Raw genomic sequence first — 25,046 nt, forward strand, 5'->3', positions numbered from 1 at the left:
TAAGGCATATTGACACAGCCTACGGCGCTATAAGGCATATTGACACAGCCTACGGTGCTAGAAGGCATATTTAATACAGTCTTACTTTTACTCTAACTTTAATCCTAACCTAAGTCTGATACAATAACATAGCCTACGGCGATAGGCGCGGGCATATTGACACAGCCTATGGCGCTAGAAGCCGTATTTATTACAGTCTTACTGTCACCCTAACTCTTACCCTAACCTTAGTCTGACACAATAATATAGACTTCGGTGCTAGGCGATAAATTGACACAGCCTACAGCGCTAGAAGGCACATCAACAAAGTATACGACGCTAGATGGCGTATATTTATTACAGCTATAAAAAAATGTATCTAGGCGCAATTAAGCCGACATATTATATATCTTTACATACTGTAGAACAAGCAGGCACATTGAACTCTCTTTCCTTTAATATTCATTTGATAATAATTTTTTAAATAATTTTAATGTTGGTTTACTCATTTCAAATTATTCCTTTTAATGTTCTATATATACTACTGTCATAAACTGGCTACTACAATAAACATTTTTGCATGTCACATACATACTTTTCTCTCCTGAAACTGGTGCTATGAGCCTTCTTCAAACTTGAATTAATGTTAAAAATGTTTTATCAGTGTTAACAGTCTTTGAAACAGCAAATTCCTAAGCTTCCACTTGTGTATATTTTTCAATTTTGTGTACATTTAATGTTCACTATACTAATATCTCCGTACCCATTCTGACATACATTATTTTCATAGAGTTTATCTCCATCTGTGCTGAAGTGGGAAATACAGTAATACAACTTATTTTGTTTAATCTTTATTAATAAAATTTATTAAATAGCTACCATTAACAAGTTGAGTTGATTGATTCGATATATATGACGTTCAATCGTTATCGATCGTATCGATCGTTACGATCGAGTCTTCATCAAAACACATTGAGTTGATTGATTCGACATATGACGTTCAATCGTTATCGATCGTATCGATCGTTACGATTATACTAGTCTTCATCAAAACACATTAAGTTGATTGATTCGACATATATGACGTTCAATCGTTATCGATCGTATCGATGGTTACGATCGAGTCTTCGTCATAACACATATGCATTAAGTATGTTGAGCTGATTGAATCGAAAAACAATGTTCAATCGTTATCGATCGTATCAATCGTTACGATCGAGTCTCCATCATTAATAATTTTAAATTGAGTTGATCGAATCGACAAACACTGTTCAATCGTTATCGATCGTATCTATCATTAAAGATTTGTTGAATAAATTGATCGTTAATTTGTCTTTTCAATTCATTCTTTTTAATTGAATTGAATTAAAACTTGAAAGAAAAATCTACTCTTGTCGAATCAATCGATTGTCGAATACTGTACCTTAATGCAAAAAGACACTAAGTACAGATCTGAAAGTACTTGCAGTCACTGACAGCTAGTTCAAAGCAACTGACAATCAATTAAAAAAATCATGCCGTATGATCTAAGACAAAATTATCAATCAGTACACGTCCAACATCCAAAAGATTTAGTGTAAAGATGTGTTTTTTTTTCTTTATTCAAAATTTGACTTTTTGTGAGGGACTTTTTGTCTGTAATTTTTTGATCTGCGACTTGAAGTTTCTCTCTCTCATTTGATCAAGATCCAAATATACCCCAGAAAATAAACCGGTAAAAAAAATCCGCATTTCCGAAATTGTTTTTAAAATTAGTCACACCGGAAGTAACAACCGGATTTTTTTAACAAGTAAAAGTTTCAAACTCTCAAAATACATTGTATTTTATATAGTAGGGAAAGTAAAGATAATTTACAGTTCTCTTTTTTAAATCTCCAAGATACAGTATTGTAAGCTGAGGTACAGTAAACTTAATTTCATAGAATTGGACGGTTCATAATCATAATGAATCATTGGGACGAAGGTAAACTATCTTCTATTCTGTACTGTACATGTCATATTTTCTTCCGTTTTGGACCATAAAGGAATTTATTGCATTTGTAGGACAATAAATTAGTTACATGTGTACAATTTACAAAGGTTATCCATAAGTCCTCACTTACATAAAAAACCCACTACCTTCTACTTTTACTTCTACCAGATAATGGTCACAATCAACAAATTGAATATTTTGGAATGACTTTAATGTCTTTAGTGCACATACATGTAGGTGAATACAGTACAGGGGCGGATCCAGCCATTTTAAAAGGGGGGGGGGGTCCCAACCCAGGATAAAGGGGGGGTTCCAACTATATGTCCCCATTCAAATGCATTGATCGGCCATAAAAAAGGGGGGGGGGGGGTTCCAACCCCCGGAACCCCCCCTCTGGATCCGCCACTGCAGTATCAGGTCTTTTCAAATTGTAAATCATGAAAAGGATTTACAAATTTATTTATTATCATACTCTGAGACTATTATAACACACATGTTATAGTACAGTCAGAGCTCAGACATAAACACAATGATAAACAAGTCCATTTTTGTTTTTATGCCCCGTCTACGATAGTAGTAGGGGCATTATGTTTTCTGGTCTGTGCGTCCGTTCGTCCGTCTGTTCGTTCGTCCGTTCGTCCGTCTGTCCCATGTCAGGTTAAAGTTTTTGGTCGAGGTAGTTTTTGATGAAGTTGAAGTCCAATCAACTTGAAACTTAGTACACATGTTCCTTATGATATGATCTTTCTAATTTAAATGCCAAATTAGAGTTTTGACCCCAATTTTACGGTTCACTGATAGAAAATGATAGTGCAAATTTCAGGTTAAAGTTTTTGGCTTCAGGTTAAAGTTTTTGGTCAAGGTAGTTTTTGATGAAGTTGAAGTCCAATCAACTTGAAACTTAGTATACATGTGCCCTATGATATGATCTTTCTAATTTAAATGCCAAATTAGAGTTTTGACCCCAATTTTACGGTTCACTGAACATAGAAAATGATAGTGCAAATTTCAGGTTAAAGTTTTTGGCTTCAGGTTAAAGTTTTTGGTCAAGGTAGTTTTTGATGAAGTTGAAGTCCAATCAACTTGAAACTTAGTATACATGTGCCCTATGATATGATCTTTCTAATTTAAATGCCAAATTAGAGTTTTGACCCCAATTTTACGGTTCACTGAACATAGAAAATGATAGTGCAAATTTCAGGTTAAAGTTTTTGGTCAAGGTAGTTTTTGATAAAGTAGAAGTCCAATCAACTTGAAACTTAGTATACATGTTCCCTTTGATAAGATCATTCTAATTTTAATGCCAAATTAGAGAATTTATTCCAATTTCACAGTCCTTTAAACATAGAAAATGATAGTGTGAGTGGGGCATCCGTGTACTGTGGACACATTCTTGTTTACTTAAAGAAGTCAAACATGTATTTACTATAAAAATGTGTTTTCAATTTTAGACGTATTCAAGTCAGAAAATGGCAGGCTTGTTTAGGTCTATTTATGTTGATGAAAAAACATAATTTTACTTGGTGGCCAAAGTACTAGTACACTACCTATGCCAGCAAAAATCTGTCTGAGAGTTCACAAGGACTTGAGCTATCTATATTTATTCTATCTAATTGAATATCGTTACTAAACACAGATGTTTTACCTCATTAAGTGTGGTTCCAGGTGGTAGCATTGTAAGGTTAATAAACATTATCTCCGATTTTTTAGACTCTCATTCATATTCATTTCTCTAGAAGACAAAGCATTTGTCTTTCAATGTTGTCATTATTTGATTTAGATGCATGACCTCTTTAAAAATATGCGTGGGTCTTGAAGTTAACCAATTTTGAGAACTTATCCACTTGTAGGAGTTGACATATGCAACTTTTTGATTCTGGACAATTATTTCTTGCTAAACAATATTTGACTTATTAAAGTCGTATTTTGTCTTGCATTAAAGGGAGACAAATCCTAAAACTTACAAATTTAGACCTCTATGAGTCAAAAGCAGATTCAGACTTATTTGTGTCTGAGCTCTGACTGTAGTAGTCTCTTATACCCCATGCATTGACTGAATAGAATTATTTGGTTTACACTAAACATCATGATCAATAAAGATAAATACATTGTATTTCACAATTCTTCAATGCAAATCAAAGGGATAATAATAAATTGGTTGCAGCAATACAAATATTCCGCGATCTTTTCAACAAACTTATAATAAACACTATATGCAAAATACATTTTTGTACATGGACAGCACTGGCATGACTTTTTCAATTTTTTTTACAATACATTGTATAACAAAATGTCTGGTAAAATTGTCTTGACTGCAATGGTAATTTAATTTGTAATAGTACATCATGTATAGTCATAATTATTATAGTCTGCACAACTGATGCATTTTTAAAAGAACAAGACTAATTATCCATTTGTTATCATATGATCATGATGATCATAATCATGAGTTAAATATTGGCATGATAGGTGGATTCGAATTCTGCTTAAAAATAAACACTACAAAAAATGTATCAAAAACTTTACTTTACATCAACATGATCAATTACCTGACACATTAGACACAAGAAGATCAGAATAACCAAGATAATGAACACAGAATTGAATGAAGTATGTATCGTGTGTGTATATACATGCATATATACAACAAAAATTGACATTGTATTTAAAATAAATGTTCTAGATAACTTTATTCTGGCACAATAAATTGAATTATACATTGTACACATGTTATTATATTCGGGAGTTTTTTTGTCAGATTTTGATTTGCATATTTTCACCACTGTTCATCATGTTCATTCTGTTTAACATGTTAACTTCAAATATAATTAGACATTTGTTTCTTTGCTTTTGTAGATATGTAGTTAAATAAGTGTTGGGCATTCAGTAAACAGTATTGGCTGGAAGATGGCAGATCCTCAATATGATAAAACTATGATCAAAAAAGGAAATGTCAGGGTAAAGGGACGAATACCTATAGGCAAGGTATGTCAGGGTAAAGGGACAAATACCTATAGGCAAGGTTTGTCATAGGCAAGGTATGTCAGGGTAAAGGAATGAATACCTATAGGCAAGGTGTGTCAGGGTAAAGGGATGAATATGTAGAGGTAATGTATGTTAGATTTAAGGGTTACCTTGCCTGAAGCCAAAGTACATGTATTTTGAGATGAAGTGACGCATAATCTAGTGGCCAGATGTGTTAGGGTACATTTTGTAATTGGTAATTTTTTTAGAAGCAGGCTATTTGATCATAATGGGCCATTACAGTTAATTTCTGACAGGTGGGGATGGATGGGGAAAATTTTGTTTATACGTATCAGAAAAAAACATCATGAAAAACTACCTATCAGATCTAAGAATTAAGACCTATCAGATGTAGAGTTTCTGTTCATATTAGGTGGATGGGCTTTCATGGGAAAAAATGACCTATCAGATTTTTTTACTGCAAGGATTGTACCCATCAGAATTTTGAATACAATAACAGATAATGCATGATACGTAACTGTCTACATTCAAAAGCACCCATAAGATCTGACATTGGCATTTTTGTAACCCCTAAGATGTAATTATTTGAAAGTATTTACTGCTGCAAGACCCTCAGAAGTTTTTTGCATATAAGTGTACGTGTCAGATGAAAAACCCCAAATTTTCACCCCTAAGATGTATGAATTTTACACCCCTCAGAAAGGACCATCCAACCCCCTTTAGCAGATATTAACTGGAATGGCCCAATGAGAGTGAACAGCTTTTTTTTAAATATATATCTTTATTTTCATAAAGCCAATGTATTACATGCAATGACATGGATACAGAGATAACAAATACAACAATAAAAATTTACAATATGCACAAAACTTGTGAGAGAGGTTGCATAAGTTTATAAAGGCATAAAGGTTAGTTTGGGTGAAGAAAAGCATTTTATTCTAACTAAAACAAAAGGACATAAATTTATGAATAAAGATTTAACAAGTACAGACATATTATATTGAGCATGGCCTCATTATGATTTCATCTCAGAATTATCTATTCATATTGTTTCAGTATTGCCAATGTGTTCATGCTGTTCTTGATTATATCTATAAAATGTCAGACACTTATAATACTGCACTGTAATACACTTATAGTCTTAAATAATATATAACAAATTATTTTACTTTATTAATATATTTTTCAGTCCTGGAAGAAAAAAATGTTAGTGTTATATGGTCCTTCCAGTAATGGAGCAGCACGACTGGTCAAGTATTCAGGAGAGCAGGCATTTGCAGAGGATGAGCCTTCATCACAGATTCCACTCAAAGATGTTGGTAGTGCTCTGAGATGTAAAATGTCAGAAGGGTCCCATGGAGATGGCATTACTTTACATATGTCTGATCGAAGCATTAAACAGTTCCTTTGTGATACAGGTTATTATATACTCAGACTTCAGTTGTCATATAATTAAACATTTTTATAAATCACTGCATGATACTAGATTAGCTTTAAACAACCTATTTGATAATTATATTAAAAGGTTATTGTGCAAATATGAATAAACTAAATGGTGAAAAAAAGGGATGATGGAGCCGTTTTTAGGTCTTGATTTCTTACTGGTTTGAACATATTGAAAGGCCAAACTTGTGGTATTACTTTTTCTTGAAACATCCTAAATCGGTTAATACGGAATGAAAAGAATTTTTAACATTTTTGTTTTGTCTAAACAATTTTTTTTGTAATAAACTAAATTTTATATCATTACAGAACTTAACATACTTATGATAACAGCTTTATACCAACATGAACAAGCTAAGTGTAGAGAGCATGAATTTATTTCATATTTTCATTAAAAAAATAACAAAAACTGAGAAGAATTTAACATGTTATGTCACAGAACTTAACTTGCATTAATTTTGCAGAAATATTTCATGTTTTCTAAAGAGACTAAACAATTTTTATTTACCAGTATATTTGCCATTATGCCATATCTTTTTGTTCAACATAGCTCAATATATTTACCTAAAGCTTTTATTGATTATAGAATTAGAATCTACAGAATGGTTGACCGCCATACAGGCAGAATTGACCAGAAATGATAATCTGCCTTCAGGTCAGTATGTACATTATAATTAATGTTCACCAATTGTTTCTGTTATTTCTTCTAAAAATAAAAAATTAAAAATGAAAAAAAGTACAATTAAACTAAGTAAAATAGTATTCGAAAATGAAATGATCTTTCAAATTTATTGTTCTGTTTTTCAGGCATTATTATTTTTGAAATAGTGGAAATGAATTTTTTCTTTTTGTATTTACACCACTCTCAGGAATTAAAAGAAAAATGGGTATTCTTTCTTATTTTCTTGCTACTGTGGATTCAATATTATTAGTTGGATACTATTTATTGTTGATTTTATGGGAATAAATTAACCATGAGATCAAATTAAATGTTCAACAAAACACATGTACAATTTTTGTCTAAAGACTATCAAAACAACAAAATCAAGAATCCACAAAAATGAATGAATCCACAGTTATGACTTTTCTGCCATTCACAAAAATAAATTAATCCACAGTATTTACAAAGTAAAGTAAAATGTAGTAAAATTCAGTTGATTTTCAAGTACAATGTAATTTCCAGCTTAATTATCTCCCTGAGTTGGTTGTGAATTGGCAAACGTATCAGTCATGGCAAAATCCCATAATTTAAAAAACATTATAAATTGATACAGACTTGTAAAAGGAATACTTGAAGTGTAATCTGAACTTAACACATTTTAACTAACAAACCTGATTAAAATTTTGATTTGTTAGTAGATGAACAAACTTCAAAACATGAGATTGCAATACAATATTATGACATCTAAATATTTATCTACATTTCAGGCATGTTCCGAGTCTTTCTTTTACCGTGTGCCACATTAAATGACAGTGGAGAGTGTATATTATATGTGACTTCAGATTGTGTATATATTTATGATAATGAACAGAAAAATAAACAAATAACTGCATGTGATATCACTCATATACGAAGATATGGTGCTGATGCTAAAAGGAAGCAATTTCTTATAGAAGCTGGAAGGTAAATAATTGTATTTTAGAATGCTTAATGATTGCTTTGGGTTGAAACTGAACACCATATTTATAAGAATGATATTGTGACAAATTTTGAGCATGGTTTCTATGATAAGTTTATTTAATCTTTGTATACCTTAAAAATGTTAAAGGAAATGTTATTTAAAACAGATATATCATGTCCAGCAAAGAGAGGGTGTGGGGTATTCATTGATACAAACCTTATCGCTATTTGTCCACCATTACTGGACATCACACAAGTTCCCATAATATTCTTATGCATAAAAGAGAATATATGAGGACATAATGGAAAAGTGATTGATGTATGAGGTCAAGTTCATGGGGAACAGATTCTCGGGTCAAGCGGCACATATTCCCAAATAGCGATAATGTGTATTATAAGTACAAGAAGATCAGAGTGTGGTTAAAAAAACACAGGATTTTTTTATGGAGATCATCACAATATTGAGAAGAACAATTTTAAGCCTTATATTGTCACCTTATTTAGGCCTGCTATCTTTTACTGTTAAAATTTTGTTATTGATAAATATATTTTAACCATTATTTGCATTCTTCCTTTAAATATCATGTGAAGAAAATTAAATTATTGTTATTCAGGCTTCAAAGGGTTTATGAGTTCATTTAGGTGTGCTATATGCCATTAACATGATGGCATAGCAAGATATAAAGCACTGAATTGGAATATAAGCCCATATCTCCTTGTGCATCTTTGCCAGCCAAGGGTTACAATTCAGTCCTCTTCTCTTCACCTTTGGCAGGATTCATGAGGTTATGCTTGCCATTGGTCGCAGTTTTAAATGACTGCATCCAATCAAAAAGGGCCTTTAACATGATCATGTGTAAATGTAGAAAATGTAGATAAGGCTTAAATTAAAATATTGTTTGTTTGTCCTTTACCGACTTGTTCCGACTGAAAATCTTTTATTTGTATTTACCAGCAATATTTTATTTTGAACTTTTTTTTCGTTCCTACTGAAAATCTTAAATTTGTATTTTCCACTCAAAACTTTATTACCAGAAACCTCAGGTTCTATCTTCCCCGTATAAGATTTAGTCCGTTTGATATCACTTGAGCGTTTGTCCTGAACACTTGCATTTAGAGATTCAAAGCATTTAATTGAAATCGATGTTGAAAGTTTTAAAATTATGATATGTCTTTATACTTGAAGAGCAGGATTTATTTTAAAAAGTTTGTCCAATACAAAATCATCTACACGTGTTCAAAATATTTTGTAAACGGATGTTGTATCCTATGTAGGGATGCCCTTTGGTGATCCGTAGATCAGGATGATTATGTTAATGCTGCCTTCGACCAGCTTTGACATTTTATTTATATCTAACATGAACCAAGTCCTGTAAATCGGAGGATAATTGGCAATAAAATCGCCAAGTTTTCATTAAAGACCATTTATAAATGCGATGTAAAACATCTGACAATTGAGTTTCAAGTCTTGTAGATTTTTATTGGAAACACTAATACTACTAATAGTCCCAGAAACTTTAATAATAGTAAAGATCAGTAAAATCATACTTAAACAAAAGGTATACAGACAAAAATGATATCATGCAGATTTTGTGTCTATAAAATAAAATATTATACCTACCTATGACAAAAAATGTACCGAGCCAAGTTATTTTTTGGGAAAGAAAAATAAAATATTTTACGTACCTACCTACCCTGTTTCAAAAATTAGGGTTGGTAAAGGGCAAACAAACGATATTTTAATTTAGGCCTAAACAATTGCCACATGCTGATTATGCAACAAGTCTTTATTCCCCAAAAATATGACCATTTTCAGTGGCAATTTAAATGTTCTTAATCAACTATTAATAGAAGTTTCTAAATATGTTTCTTGTACAAATGTTGTAATGTCATCATATATTTTTATACGACCGCAAAATTTGAAAAATTTTTCGTCGTATATTGCTATCACGTTGGCGTCGTCGTCCGAATACTTTTAGTTTTCGCACTCTAACTTGAGTAAAAGTGAATAGAAATCTATGAAATTTTAACACAAGGTTTATGACCACAAAAGGAAGGTTGGGATTGATTTTGGGAGTTTTGGTCTCAACATTTTAGGAATAAGGGGCCAAAAAGGGCCCAAATAAGCATTTTTTTGGTTTTCGCACTATAACTTTAGTTTAAGTTAATAGAAATCTATGAAATTTTGACACAAGGTTTATGACCACAAAAGAAAGGTTGGGATTGATTTTGGGAGTTTTGGTTCCAACAGTTTAGGAATTAGGGGCCAAAAAAGGGCCCAAATAAGCATTATTCTTGGTTTTCACACAATAACTTTAGTTTAACTAAATAGAAATCAATGAAATTTAAACACAATGTTTATGACCACAAAAGGAAGGTTGGTATTGATTTTGGGAGTTTAGGTCCCAACAGTTTAGGAATTAGGGGCCAAAAAGGGACCCAAATAAGCATTTTTCTTGGTTTTCGCACCATAACTTTAGTATAAGTAAATAGAAATCTATGAAATTTAAACACAAGGTTTATGACCATACAAGGAAGGTTGGTATTGATTTTGGGAGTTTTGGTCCCAACAGTTTAGGAATAAAGGGCCCAAAGGGTCCAAAATTAAACTTTGTTTGATTTCATCAAAAATTGAATAATTGGGGTTCTTTGATATGCCGAATCTAACTGTGTATGTAGATTCTTAATTTTTGGTCCCGTTTTCAAATTGGTCTACATTAAGGTCCAAAGGGTCCAAAATTAAACTTAGTTTGATTTTAACAAAAATTTAATCCTTGGGGTTCTTTGATATGCTGAATCTAAAAATGTACTTAGATTTTTTATTATTGGCCCAGTTTTCAAATTGGTCCAAATCAGGATCCAAAATTATTATATTAAGTATTGTGCAATAGCAAGAAATTTTCAATTGCACAGTATTCAGCAATAGCAAGAAATCTTCAATTGCACAGTATTGTGCAATAGCAAGAAATCTTCAATTGCACAGTATTGTGCAATAGCAAATATTTTCAATTGCACAGTATTGCACAATAGCAAGAAATATCTAATTGCACAATATTGTGCAATAGCAAGAAATTCTAATTGGATTTCAATTGGAGTTATCTTTCTTTGTCCAGAATAGTAGTTGAATCAACTTAAATCATTGTTTTATACAATATACAATGTATATTCACTTTTACTACCAACTGATAGATTAAAACAATCTTTACCATTCAGTGATAACAAGCACTTTTTTTACATTTTAATATTTTATGATGTATTTAAATGAGTAGTTATTGTTGCAAACTTCATTAGAAATTTCAATTGAGATCAGTTTTGAAATAAGGGAAAGGGGGATGTGAAAAAAAAATTGGGGGGTCAATTTTTTTCATTTCAGATTTCATAAATAAAAAGAAAATTTCTTCAAACATTTTTTTGAGAGGATTAATATTCAACAGCATAGTGAATTGCTCAAAGGCAAAAATTTTTTTTTTAGTTCATTAGACCACATTCATTCTGTGTCAGAAACCTATTCTGTGTCAACTATTTAATCACAATCCAAATTTAGAGCTGAATCCAGCTTGAATGTTGTGTCCATACTTGCCCCAACCTTTCAGGGTTCAACCTCTGCGGTCGTATAAAGCTGCGCCCTGCGGAGCATCTGGTTGGTTCCTGCTTCACGAAGTTTGGAAACTCACCACTACCATCAATTGGTAAAAAATAATGTATTCATAAAAGGCATGACTATTATCGCTGATAGATGACACAACATTGTTATCACAAACATTGGCTTCATCTGCCAAAACTGTAGAGGAGGTGAATGGATCGTAACAGTTGGTTAGCAAAGACCCCTTTAGTTAAGATCTTGAATAATATACAATAATGTCCCTAGCCACTGTACATCTCTGTTGTCATTTGGTTTGCATCTTTGGTTATAATTTGAAACCTAAAATAGATAGTGTGAAACAGCAAATATAATCAGCAAGACAAGATCAAAAATAGTTTCAACACTGTATTGATTGAATGTTACGTATATACTGATATGTCCTTTTGATAATATATAGATATAAGAAGATGTGGTATGTTTGCCAATAAGACAACTCTCCATTCAAATCACAGTTTGTAAAAGTAAACCATTTTATATAGTTCAAAGTATGTTTTCAGCACAGAGCTATTGCTCACACCGAACAGCAAGCTATAAAGGGCACCAAATAAAAATGACTAGTGTAAAACCATTCAAACAGGAAAACCACTTACTTACCCTTAACTAAAACAATAGTGTAACATCACAACATAGAAAAACACACTATAAAATATCAATTGAAATGGCTTAACTTAATCAAAAGACATATTAAGACTTGTAAGAATCACACACTGAACAAATAAATTTGATCTATGACACAATGTAAATACAAAATCAATAAAATAACGGGTATGATGTTAAACAACTTAGAAAGAGAATCATAACCTTACATTAAATGCTGCCAAATAGAATAATGTACACAGGTGAATGGAAATAATATTTTTGTAAGGTATACAGTATAAACGGAGAACGGAAATAATTTTTTACAAAAATGTTTGATTGTTATATATTGAAGTTTTCTTTTACAGTAAGAATCCTACTGGAGAAGGAATCTATTTATTCAGAACAGTTTTTAACCAAGAAATTCATGATCAAATAGAAGAGGCTGCTGAAAGAATAAAGAAAAAAGTATCTGGACGACAAAGAAGTGTTCCTAGTAATCCTGCAAGTAAGTATATTCATAACACATGTATATTTCTGTGAGATATCTCTGGCATTTAGTATATATTAGAAGATGTGGTATGAGTGCCAATGAAGCGAATCTTCATCCAAATTACAATTTTTAAAAAATAAACCAAAAGTCAACATTAAGCTTAGGTTCACATGGAACAGCAAGCCACAACAGGCTCTAAAAATGACTTGTGAAAGGCCATTCAAACAGGAAACACAATGGTCTAATCAACAAATAAACAAGGAAACAAGAAACACTTATGAATCACATCAACAAACGACAACCACTGACTTAGGACAGGTGCCAACAAATGCAGCAGGTTCATGGTTGCTTCATGCATTTTTGTTTTAAAGTTGAGTTAGTTGAAATGAAATTAATCATTTGTGTTTTTCGAGTGACTTTATGGTGAATCAGTAAGTTATTATTCAAATAAAGAAGAACAAACTCCTGTGTTTTTTTTAGACTAAATTATTTCTCCTGCTTGGAGTATATTTTAGAGTCTATAGATTACAAAAATAGATCTCAGTTGGCTGTTCATGTCAATTGTTTAGGTCTTCCTTATTGTTTCTTGCACAATGGGAACACAGTATACTGATCACCTGTCTGTTCGTTCCTCCAACACAGTATACTGATCACCTGTCTGTTCGTTCCTCCAACAATAAGTTTGTCAAACTTTTTCAAGTACTACTGAACAGAATAACTAAAATTTTATATTTATTCAGCTTTTCCAATACTGTAAAATCAAAAATTATTGCATGCATTTATTATTGCGATTTTGTCATTTTAGACTTAAATCATGTAAATGCAATTTTAATTTTTCCGATTTTGAGAAAAACCCTGATTAATTTGTATAAGATATTTCAAAATGTGAGTTTGAATTATTGAGTTTACAACTCTATCACATTTTTCATAAAAATAAAAACCTCACAATAATTTCTGAATTTACAGTACTTTGAATTTTTTCAATATACATGTATATGTTTATGTTTTTCAAAAGAACATTCTTGGCTGAAGCCGTAGGTTATGTAGCAACTTTTCACAGGGTGTTTCAAATTTTTGTTTTGCACTTTCAGGTGCCAAAACACAATTCTTTTATTTTGGAAGAATGGAAAAACTCTACGGTTGTCAATAGGATGCATAGAGAACGTGTGAGCCTCTGGTTGATATATATTTTTTTTAATTTCAGAGCAGCCTATTTATATGAACCAGAAACCCTAAAGATACATCTGAAAATTAAAAATACCATTTTAGGCCTTCACAGACATTCCTATTGGGATTTGCTCAAGATATTGATGTGGTGATTTTGTTGTTTGGACTATTCCACTATTATGGACTATTCCAATTAATATAATAGAATAGCCCTTAGTCATGTTTACAAGCATTTTTAAAAGTCTATATTTTTATATTATTAAGTTATAAAAAATGATGTAATTAGTGCTTTAGCACAATCGGTATGACTTCATTAACTGTTCATGTGTTTAAGTTAAATCTGTTGTATGCAAAGGCTTATATTTGTACTGGAACTCAGGGTCCTTGTTCAAACTATTCTCTTATTTGTTATATTAGAATGTTATAATGTTGTGGTTCTAATGTTATTAATTATATTTTTGATACAACATTAAGTCATGCAAAATAGTTATCAATTTTCCAAGCTATATCACTACTTTTCAGATTTAAAAAAAAACTTAGTATATTTTGAACAACATTATATGCATATTATTCCTGAACATTTCAAGAAATTATCAATAAGATATTCAAGTTGCAAAATCTGTTCTAAAATTATATCACTCATTTCATTGTGCGAGTAATATTCAAAATTTGGGTTATCTTCCTTTGTCCATAATTGCAATGAAACCAACTACAACAGACCCAAATTAATAATATATTGAATTCCAATATTTAATACAATCGAATTTTTAATTTTTAGTTTGCACTGCAATCTTTACCCTTCACTGCTTATGACAGACACTTTAATTATGTTCATATTTAAATATGTATGTATTGTAGTGTGATTCAGTTACATTTACTCTGACAATCTGCATTAACAAAATCGTAATTTAGATGTTAAGAATATTCTTTGAAAAAATTATACAGCCATGTTAATTATAAAGCTTACCTAGTATTGGAGCATAATAAAAAAGAAATATATAGAATATTTTATTGTTTGCTAAAATGTAGATTATGTAACTTGTGCTTCCACCACTAATAAATGGTGTCAAAATCTCAAAGGAGTAAGTTCGGTAAGGGCCATATTTGGCCCCAATTATTAAGTTAATAGTTACAAGACAATAAATGTTTTAAGTTGCCTTAGGCCACGGTTTTTTAATTTGTTGGTTTACTGATTTTTCTCATAAAAAAGTCGGGTCGGTCGGTCGAAAAAAAAAATAAAAAAAAATATCTTTCAAAACAGAAAAATATGCAAAATAAATATATATTTCACCTTACTTAACAAAATGTTTGTCTTATTTGCTGTTTTGTAATCATTTCTTAACATTTCGTTCGATGAAAAATTATTGATCAGTGATCATGAACATCGCAGGACATCGTTTAATAACTTCCTGTAAAAAAGAGGGGTTGCACGGACAAAGACGAAATTAAATCGTCATTTCACAAACAAGAAAAACAGATTCCCGTAGCTCTCAATCAATTCCAGAAAACTTGGTACATAATGATCTTCAGTTACAAAAACTGATAAAGAAAAAAAAATGTAAAAACGTCGTACAAAAATAAGTTTCAACACACGTGTCGAAAAACGTAATAGACTCGTCCACTGGAAAAACGACAATATCGGGTTAATCAGTTGTCATGCAATCCAGTTTTTATCCCAATGATTGATAATATGAAACAAGAAAATTTCAAATGATTTGTTAATATTCAGTCCTTTAATTGATGTTATTCCACCTGTCAACATTTGGACAAGTCTATTTCTCTGAGATGATGCATCTTACGGACTGATGACAAATAAGGGAAACGAACTTATTTTTGTAATAGGTTTTCAACACAGGTTTCGTTCCGCAAAATTATTTGCCCAAAAGACATTTCAAGGTCAGTTATAATTGATTTGTCTATTTTTAGAAACGTAAATTGGAAGTTTTATTTTTCACAACAGAAAGTGTTATCAACTTTGTTAATGATTAATGCATTTTATTTTATAAAAAAAGAAATTTTTATTATTTTTCAGGGATACTGCATTGATAAGGGTCGACGGGAATAAAAAAGCATGAAAAGTCAATTTTATTTTTATTCTGAAAATCGGCAAAATCGGGTCGGCGGATCCGTAAACCAACAAATAAAAAAACCGTGGCCTTAAAGACCTGTGAGAAAGTTAAACAGAACTGTTTTTGTCAAAGTTTAATTCTAACACGTTGACTTTTACATCCCAAAAAGGTCAAGATAAGTGATTTTGGTGAAAATTGACAAAATCAGCTGGGTTTCAACCAATTAAAGGACCAGGAAACATAGAGTGCAGGCGTCAACAAAACTAATATTCAAATAAGACATGTGAAATGTCTTTACAAACATTATTTTAAAAGATTTTTGTTGTCGACGTATGCTATGTTTTCCTGTCCAATAATCTATGGAAATTTACCCGCTTTTATTGATTGGTTCGTGAAAAATCAATATGAGTACAACTTGTGACGTCATAATGAAACACAGAAACATAAAATTTTCAACAAAATGGCATATTTCCTATCTAGTCACTGTATTAGCTATAATTTATTGTGATATTGGTCAATAAATCCGAATTTGAAATTTACGCTGAAAAAGGGGGCAATTTTAGGACCGTACCGAACATACTCCTTTAATCAATTAATCAATCAGGAAGTGGTAAATGCAACCTTTTGTAAAAGTTGAGGCTACTTTGTGTCCAATGGTCCGTACTATAGGGTCATTATCATGATAGTTTTATACTAACAGCAACCAAGATCAAAATAGTCTTATATTTCACATTCTGCATGTGTTTCCATTCATTTAGTTAATTGTATCATGGGGGAAAATAATGGCCATTATTATTATTATAGTATTTTATATAAATGACTAATCATATACAACCAATGTATTTTTATGAGATATTTGCATGCTTTTTTTCATCTAAGAATATATATATCTGCTATGTTAATTTTACATTTTTTTAAAGAAATTTTGCCTATTATCCAAGAACATATTTTTTTTGCTATTTGTAAATTGTGTATCTTTAAAAAAAAAGTGAGCAATAGCTTGTTACTTCTTTATGGATCTTACAAAAAAAAAACCAACCATAACGACAAAAGAACACCCAGTATTGTACAGTTTTGTTATCAGGGTCTATATTTTGTATCAAGGGGATATATTTGACAAGTATTAACAAAACAAAATTTAACCAAGAAAAGGGGGGAGGGTTCCAATAGCTGCCAATCACAAGAAGAATGATTTCATGGTTGTTGTGTCCCCTTTTTAAGTATGTTGTTAAACAGTATGTTAATATGCATAATGTTATGTATATATATTTTATATGAGATTTCACATGTTACGATCTATTGATGTGTGATGTTCTGTCGTGTGATCAATCATTTTGAAGTTTTTGTTGGTAATCTTTGTTTGATAATGTTACCATACTGTTAATGTTAGTGATTCATAATGGGGCATTAATAATACATTTAAATTATATAGGGTGAACTGTTATAAAAATAATCAAATTAAAAAGCATATTATACTCTGTCATTAGAAATAAAGTACAATTTAGTTATGAAAATGTTAGAAGTTCCTAATCTTGTCACGGCTATAGCTAAGTCCTGAATTCAGGATAAGATGATGGGATGTTGCAAGACATTTATTGTAAAGTCTTGTATATTTTATTTTAATCTTTAAAGAAGTGTTCCTTTTTAACTAATTTGTTTGACATTTTTGAAAAGGGAAATAATGATGAAAGCCTTTATGAAATACTGTGCATTCATTTATTTTCGTGGATCGAGGAAAAGTTGCATGTCCGTGGATATTAAATTTCGTGGTTTTTCATAAAGTCTGCATACATTCCTCTCTAAAACTTGTAATTCATTGAACATATAAATTCATGGTTCACCTGATCCCACCAAATCCACGAAAATTGGTACCCAACGAATATCAATGAATCCACAGTACTATTACTAGAGTGCAAGAAAAGTAAGTCATGTCATCACTTATGTGATATTGAAGTGAAGATTTTTTTTTTAAATTTCAGAAAAGGGACCAAAAACTTATGTTTTAATTTAAAAGATACCTATGTGTAAACTATAGTTTGAATCTTGGTTTAAGGTTTTATAGTAACTAGAGCCTTTTGTTAATTCAAAAATGAATGCATGTTTATTATTGCAGATCACTTATACTGGTACACAAGTCACAAAATATGTCTAATTGAAGCTTTTACTTCGATGAACCTCTTTGTAATAAAGAAAGTTTATAAGTTTATAAAGCCAGAATTTCGTTTGCTATTTGCAATCATTGTATATTTGTATTGTACTTTTGTTTACAAGTCATCCTGAAGATTTAAAAACACTATGCAAAAAAATATGTGATTTTATTTATTATTTTGCTTGCTTGCATGGTACAGATAAAGCTGTTGATATTTTATTTGCAACGTAACGCTTATCAGAAATAGAAAAATAGTTGAGGGATACAGTCTTCTTTTAGCCTTTCTTTTTTTAGTTAGTTAATTTTTTACTTTTGTTTATTAAAGACAGTTGGATTTAAGCACATCTTAAATCAATATTTAGCGAAATGTTTGCATATATAACACAACACAACTAAACAGTTTTATTGAATTTTGCAATCCTAATGTTATTAACTTTTACTTTTTATTTTGATATACATAGAAGAAAAATAATATTTTGGTAGAAAAGTTTTTTTACTTGCATGTTTGAAACGTTTTGAAACACATAGAACATTATAATTAAGAAGTTTTTTTGTGTGTTATAAAAAAACACATAAAATGATAATAATCAGATTCAATGACAATTATACATTACACAAATGGCCATGCTAGAATTCATGTAAAACAATTCATTCCATTGACCTATAGCATGTTTAGTATTGTATCTTTATTTCTTGGCGCTTTTTTTTATAAATTATTGAGATTTTAAAGATACCGTAAATTCAGAATTTTTTTTAAATGTTTTGATTATTGCAAAAATTGTCACATAAAGGGATTTAGAAAACATCAAAAACACATTTCTTTTTATTTATATAAAGAATTTCTAGAAATTGTAATAATAAATCTCACTTTTTTGTCATTTGTTTATCAATTGCAATTATAAATGCACATTAAAAAAATCTGAATTTACAGTATTTACCTTGGTGAACAATGAAATTATATGCTATTTTTTAAAATTATTAATCATGTTATATATCTTTTTGGAAATAAATTTATTCATGGAAGTTTTGTTGTTCAAATTCTTGTGGCTTATTGCTATTAGATGATGGTCATTCTGATCAGAATGTCTATGGTTTTTAATTTTAAACTAAATTTGGATTTATTTTGGTAGAATTATTAATGTTTTATGGATGGTCCAGTAAAATGAGGAAAAACTTTCAAACCAGAATGAGGATCAAGTCGTACCCCATTAATGTCCAATTAAATCTTATAATAATGGAAGTGCAGAACTGTGAGTTCACTGCCTTTCAGTTCCAGTCTACTTTTTCTGGTTCCTTTTGTATTCTCTAAAAAATTTCTTGAAAGGTCATGATGGTCAGTTAAGGTAGCACTACAGTCTAACAATGATTTTTTGGAGATATTTTTTTTATCACATAATTTTGAAGTAAGTATTATTCTGCACAGATTGTAAAAAACCCAAAGTCATTATCATGTCACAACAGGGAGTAAAATGATAATGAACTTATGTAAATAAAAGCACATGGTAATTAATCTAAATATATAGGCATTTGGGAGGGGCTAATATGTCAATCATCTGTTGATACCAGTGTCCAGCTGTTAATCCCTGACCACAAGATAAATATTGTCTTATCTAAAATTGAGAATGGAAATGGGAAATGTGTCAAAGAGACAACAACCCGACCAAATAAAAAACAACAGCAGAGGGTCACCAACAGGTCTTCAATGTAGCGAGAAATTTCCGCACCCGGAGGCGTCCTTCAGCTGGCCCCTAAACAAATATATACTAGTCCAGTGATAATGAACGCCATCCTAATTTCCAAATTTTACACAAGAAACTAAAATTAAAATAATACAAGACTAACAAAGGCCAGAGGCTCCTGACTTGGGACAGGCGCAAAAATGCGGCGGGGTTAAACATGTTTGTGAGATCTCAACCCTCCCCCTATACCTCTAACCAATGTAGAAAAGTAAACGCATAACAATACGCACATTAAAATTCAGTTCAAGAGAAGTCCGAGTCTGATGTCAGAAGATGTAACCAAAGAAAATAAACAAAATGACAATAATACATAAATAACAACAGACTACTAGCAGTTAACTGACATGCCAGCTCCAGACTTCAATTAAACTGACTAAAAGATTATGATTTCATCATATGATTTCATCTCATTGTTTTGCAACACAAATTATTTATATAACACGAACATGGAAGTGAACAAAGAAAACGAAAAAAACTAAAGGAAAAAAATCTACCAAAAATTAAAAAAAATACTATGGAAAAGAGTGGGAAAGTATTTTTGAATGCCTCTGACTGCCTGTATAAATTTCCTCTCATTGGTCTTCTTCATTTAAATACAGTTTTATGCATTTTAACTAATTTTCAGTTTATGTGTAATTTTTCAGAAAAGGGTGGTCTTGATCTTTTTATGAACTTGTTTTTTGATGCACACTTTTAATGTTCTAGCTAATTTCAGACATAGTTTATTTCTTTTTTACAAGTCAAATTCAAATTATTCTTTATGTATAGAGAATAATGATGTTAAACATTGATTAAATGCAGCTGGCCAATCATCATGATCATGTTATTCTCTTATCTTAGACTGTCTGGAAAGAGGCGGAGCTTTGTCTATATTTAATCTCTACATCACAGATGTTGGTCAAATCTGTGACATCATACTCCCGCCAAATGGCAAGTAAGTGTTAGACAGTTCACATTTAGTGCAAAATTTACAGCATTAGAGCATCAAAGACACACATTGTGTGGTTCTATTGATATAGTAATGGTATCAGAACACTCCTGTGGTGTTTCCAGTGGAATGTTTGTATTTATATTGAGTTTATAGGGGTTCTAAGGGGGAAATTCAGTTTTTAGGTCATTTCTCAGAATAATTTTTCATGAGAATTGTGTGGAAAAAATGAAAATAGAAACTTTATGGGTACCCCCTTTGGCTTGACCTTGATATATATGATAAAAGGGTGTATTTTCTACAATACCGTGTCCCAGTTTTTGGATAATTTGTTTCTAAATGAATTTATAGGTCTCCAAAGATGAAAGTTAAAATGAGGTTTGTCACCCAGCAGTTAATTCAATATATCTTCTTATGGAGGCTTATATCAAAAATCTAAGACACGGTTTTGGAGATTGTTTATGGTTGATTAAAGGGATGAAAACAAATTTTTACTACCATTTGACATGAATGTGCCATTTTCATCCAAGTTGAAAGACCACTTTTTTGGCAATTAATGAGCTATATTTTGAGATTAATCAATTCAAAAATACATTTATATATAGATTAAGAAAGAGTTATATTTCGGCTTTGAAATGAGATAAAGATTTTAAAAATCCATTGAGTAGTTTTGGAGAAATTAATCTTTAAAGACTGTTGATTGGCGTCAGAAATTTCTGACTGTAGTGCTACCTTAAGAGATCAATTAATAATATATCCATCAAAGACTGAAGAGAAACAGTACAGAGATGTAACCATCTACAGGTCCAGCCTTCAGCAATGAGCAAAACCCATTCCTTATAATGGTACATGTAGTAAGTTAAAATAGGCCTTGAGACAACATAAGTGTCAAACAATTCAAAAGAAAAAACCAAACAACTTTATAAAGCAAATAACATTATATGAAAGTTTGGTTCACGATAGAGAAATGTAACCCTTCTCTGTAAAAATGAGGAGTTATAAAATTGTGTGATGAATGTCCAAATTTGAGTTTCGCGCTCATCCCCATATGGAATTTACTGACCCCATGATATATATTATATTGGGTCACTTAGTATCAGCATTGGCACATCTCCTTTCCATAGAGATTGTTTGGCCCTGTACCTACAGTCATGGTTCATGGATTTTTAAGTATTATGCAAAACTACATGCTTAAATATTGCTACTTTTATTTCAACATTGGCATTTTACTTTTGAATTAACAAAAAAGGTGGACATATCTCTATATCAAAAAAAAAATAAAAAGATATATTGCCCTCAGGGGCCTAGCAGTCTCCTGTATCACTAGCTTGAATAACACTGGGGCTGTGAGTTTGATATCCTACACATGGTCAACAACACAAGATGGCAAAACACAGAGTTTAAATGTTTCCTTCTAATGTCTCAGAATAGTTGCAATTATAAGGTGACCTTTTGTAACTGTAACAAGGTGAGCTAAAAATAGATGGAACGAAAAGACAATATAGTATAATCAACTACACATGATGACAAAAGATACTACCAAACAGATCATTCTGTAACACAGTCTCAGAGGAGTTGGTTTTACAAGGTACTTTTGTAACAATACTCCCACTACTGTATACAGTCCTATTTCTGCCATAATTGTGGTAAAATCAAAATGGTGGTAAAAAAATGGTCAGCTATATGTGATAGCGAACAATAGTACTAAGTATCAAAGCCTTCTTACAAATGGTCTCAGAGGAGTTCCATTCACAAGATCTAATTGTCTCAATACTCCCAAAATGTTAAAAGTACATTGTACTACATGCATTAAACTCGTATAAATTGTCAAATCAACATTAATGGCAGTACAATATGGCAAACTATCCCAAACAAGAACTATTGGTTAAGACTATGAGGAGTTGTATTCACAAGAGATCACTGTTACATAACTTTAAAAAAAAAAAGGCCAATGTTCATTGACTTCCATAGAAATTGTCAAATCATACTGATGATACAGCATGTGCAAGAGAATATGATGCATAACAAACATTCTGAGAGTATTGCATGTCAATACATAGTAAGTCCCCTACTGGTTAAAAATTCATTGTACTGGAACAAAATGCAAACTTGATCTCTAAGTTGTCATTGTGTAATCTATATAACAAATATCAAGTCAATATCTTCAAGCATGATGAAAAAAAGTCTGGAAGACCTTTTATTTAATACTTTTTTTAGTCAAAGGATCATAACTCTGCACAAAATTATCAGACAGAAACAAAATTTGAACTAGATATGTAACGTGTCATGATGAAACATATGTATATACAAAATATCAAATCAATATTGTCAAGCAGGAAGAAAAGTGTGGAAAACTGATTTGCCAGACAGACAGCCAGAGTACAAACTTTAAGTAGGTAGGGGAAGAATAATCAAATCAAGTTTGAAAGCTTTCTGTTGATTGGCCACTGAGTATTGATATGTGTTTTTTGGTACTTCTTGGTGTCTATTTGTGAAAGGCAAAACATAATGCAACAAACAATGAACTATTTGAAGTCAATCTGTATTTTCATTATAATAAGTAACAACAACTGAAGCATTATATAAATACTGTCAAATTACTTACATTATACATTTCATGATTTATTTTACAAATGGTGCACATTTCACTCTTAGGCCAGTTATAAATAAGTTTTAGTAGTATGACATTTAGTAGTCAGATTATATCTGATTATTATAGTAACATGTAGAGTATGAAATGTACCAAGGAGCCTGTTAAATTTATAACAGATATATCAAATTATAAAGGAACCAATCGTTTCAAGTAAATCAAATATATACTCTACAACCTCCATATTCATATACTTATATTTAACCTCCTAAGGCTCCTTCAATTCATAATTTACTTTATTTTTTCATAAATGTTTTTATAGAAAAGTATATATTTTGAATTTATTCACAACTGGCCACTAATAGCTAACAAAAATTATTAGCCAAATTTCCAACCTGATTTTCAATAAAGTGAAGGAAAAAAAATGATCTATTATCTTATAAAAAGATTATATCGTATTGCTTTCAATGGAACTATCATTGATGATAAATGTATTACAAAAATCACAGCTGGATATCAACAATGAAAAAAATATATAAAGCATTCCATATCAACCTGAAAAACTATTGAAAACTTTTCTGCGTCAATATCATTTGAAATATCTCATCAATTTTACTGATTGCTATAAAAATTAATGTTTACTCTGAACAGTTAGAAACCACCTTTATATTTTGCATAACAACATGGGCACCTTGTAATTTACTTGACATTATTTTTGTATACGTTACAAAATACAAATATTACTTTCACACAAGTAAAGCTTATATTCACCACATATTTATTTTCATGTTCGCCCAATCAAGCTTTTGTTTAAAAATGAAAAGTGATTTTTTGATAGAAATGTTGTTTTTGTGTGTGTAAGAAATGTTGTTTTTTCAAAAACTTAAAATTGAGAATGGAAATGGGGAATGTGTTAAAGAGACAACAACCTGACTAAAGTGCAAAACAACTGAAGGCCACCAATAAGTCTTGTTGATTATTCAGTTTAATACATTTTCTTTAGAAGTTACACGAAAAGACATCAATCAACATAAAAAATATAAAATTAAAGTGGGGGCGGTGAAACAAAGATTAAATCAGTAAATTTAATATGATAGAAAGGCACTAAATTTAACTTTTGCATGAGTGACAGTTATTTAAGTATCATTTCAAGATTTATATTTGCGAGGCAATTTCAATGAATTTGATGTCAATTCAATGTATTTAAGGGTAATGAATTTCAACCTCATTAATTCAATGATAAAATGAATTAAGAAGTTTATGTTTAGCCAAAATGGCTTTAGATAGTATAATCATCATACATGAGAAACCAAAAGTTGTAGTATGTGAATATAGGAGTTCAGTTTTAAATTTAACCTGGTAAACATAGCTCATTTTCCTGATATTCCTTGTCCTTTCAAAGTTTATTTCAACTTTCCTTACAGCAATTTCACACAACTTTACACAGGAGAGTTGCTTTATTTTTTTAATGCTGTAGATTTGTATTTGTATTGTAGATAGCAGATATGATAAAGAAACAAAATTCTTGTAAAACATACAGTGTGAAGATGCTCAACAATAAAAGACAAATCTAAAAACCATCTAAAAATGGAAGTATATGGGCTCTTATTACCCATAATCCTTCACTTCAATGTCAGAGTATTAATGATTTACATCTATAAATGATAAAAACATGCAACGTAATTTTTCAAT

General features: G+C 30.9%; 1 protein-coding gene across 2 annotated transcripts; it reads left to right on the plus strand.

The window, feature by feature from the left end:
- Positions 1–1,736: 1,736 nt before the first annotated feature.
- On the plus strand, positions 1,737–19,120 carry LOC139522886 (docking protein 4-like). Of its 2 annotated transcripts, none has more exons than XM_071316517.1 (8): positions 1,737–1,942; positions 4,808–4,936; positions 6,126–6,354; positions 6,966–7,034; positions 7,808–8,003; positions 12,588–12,727; positions 13,917–15,041; positions 16,043–19,120. In XM_071316517.1, the coding sequence occupies exons 2-7, from the start codon at positions 4,859–4,861 to the stop codon at positions 13,946–13,948; spliced, it is 744 nt and encodes a 247-aa protein (XP_071172618.1). In that variant the 5' UTR covers positions 1,737–1,942; positions 4,808–4,858; the 3' UTR covers positions 13,949–15,041; positions 16,043–19,120. The 2 variants fall into 2 exon arrangements, with proteins under 2 accessions (XP_071172618.1, XP_071172619.1); XM_071316518.1 differs by having other exon boundaries at positions 1,737–1,878.
- The last annotated feature ends 5,926 nt before the right edge of the window (positions 19,121–25,046 follow it).

This window comes from Mytilus edulis, chromosome 5 (genome assembly GCF_963676685.1).
Source record: "Mytilus edulis chromosome 5, xbMytEdul2.2, whole genome shotgun sequence".
NCBI classification, from domain to species: Eukaryota; Metazoa; Mollusca; class Bivalvia; order Mytilida; family Mytilidae; genus Mytilus; species Mytilus edulis.

Excerpts from the sequence above, each read along its gene's own strand:
- LOC139522886 (XM_071316517.1), top strand. The coding sequence starts at position 4,859 with ATGGCAGATCCTCAATATGATAAAACTATGATCAAAAAAGGAAATGTC. Across the intron at positions 7,035-7,807 it reads AAATGATAATCTGCCTTCAG|GCATGTTCCGAGTCTTTCTT; the intron begins GTCAGTATGTAC and ends TCTACATTTCAG. Across the intron at positions 12,728-13,916 it reads TGTTCCTAGTAATCCTGCAA|AGCAGCCTATTTATATGAAC; the intron begins GTAAGTATATTC and ends TTTTAATTTCAG.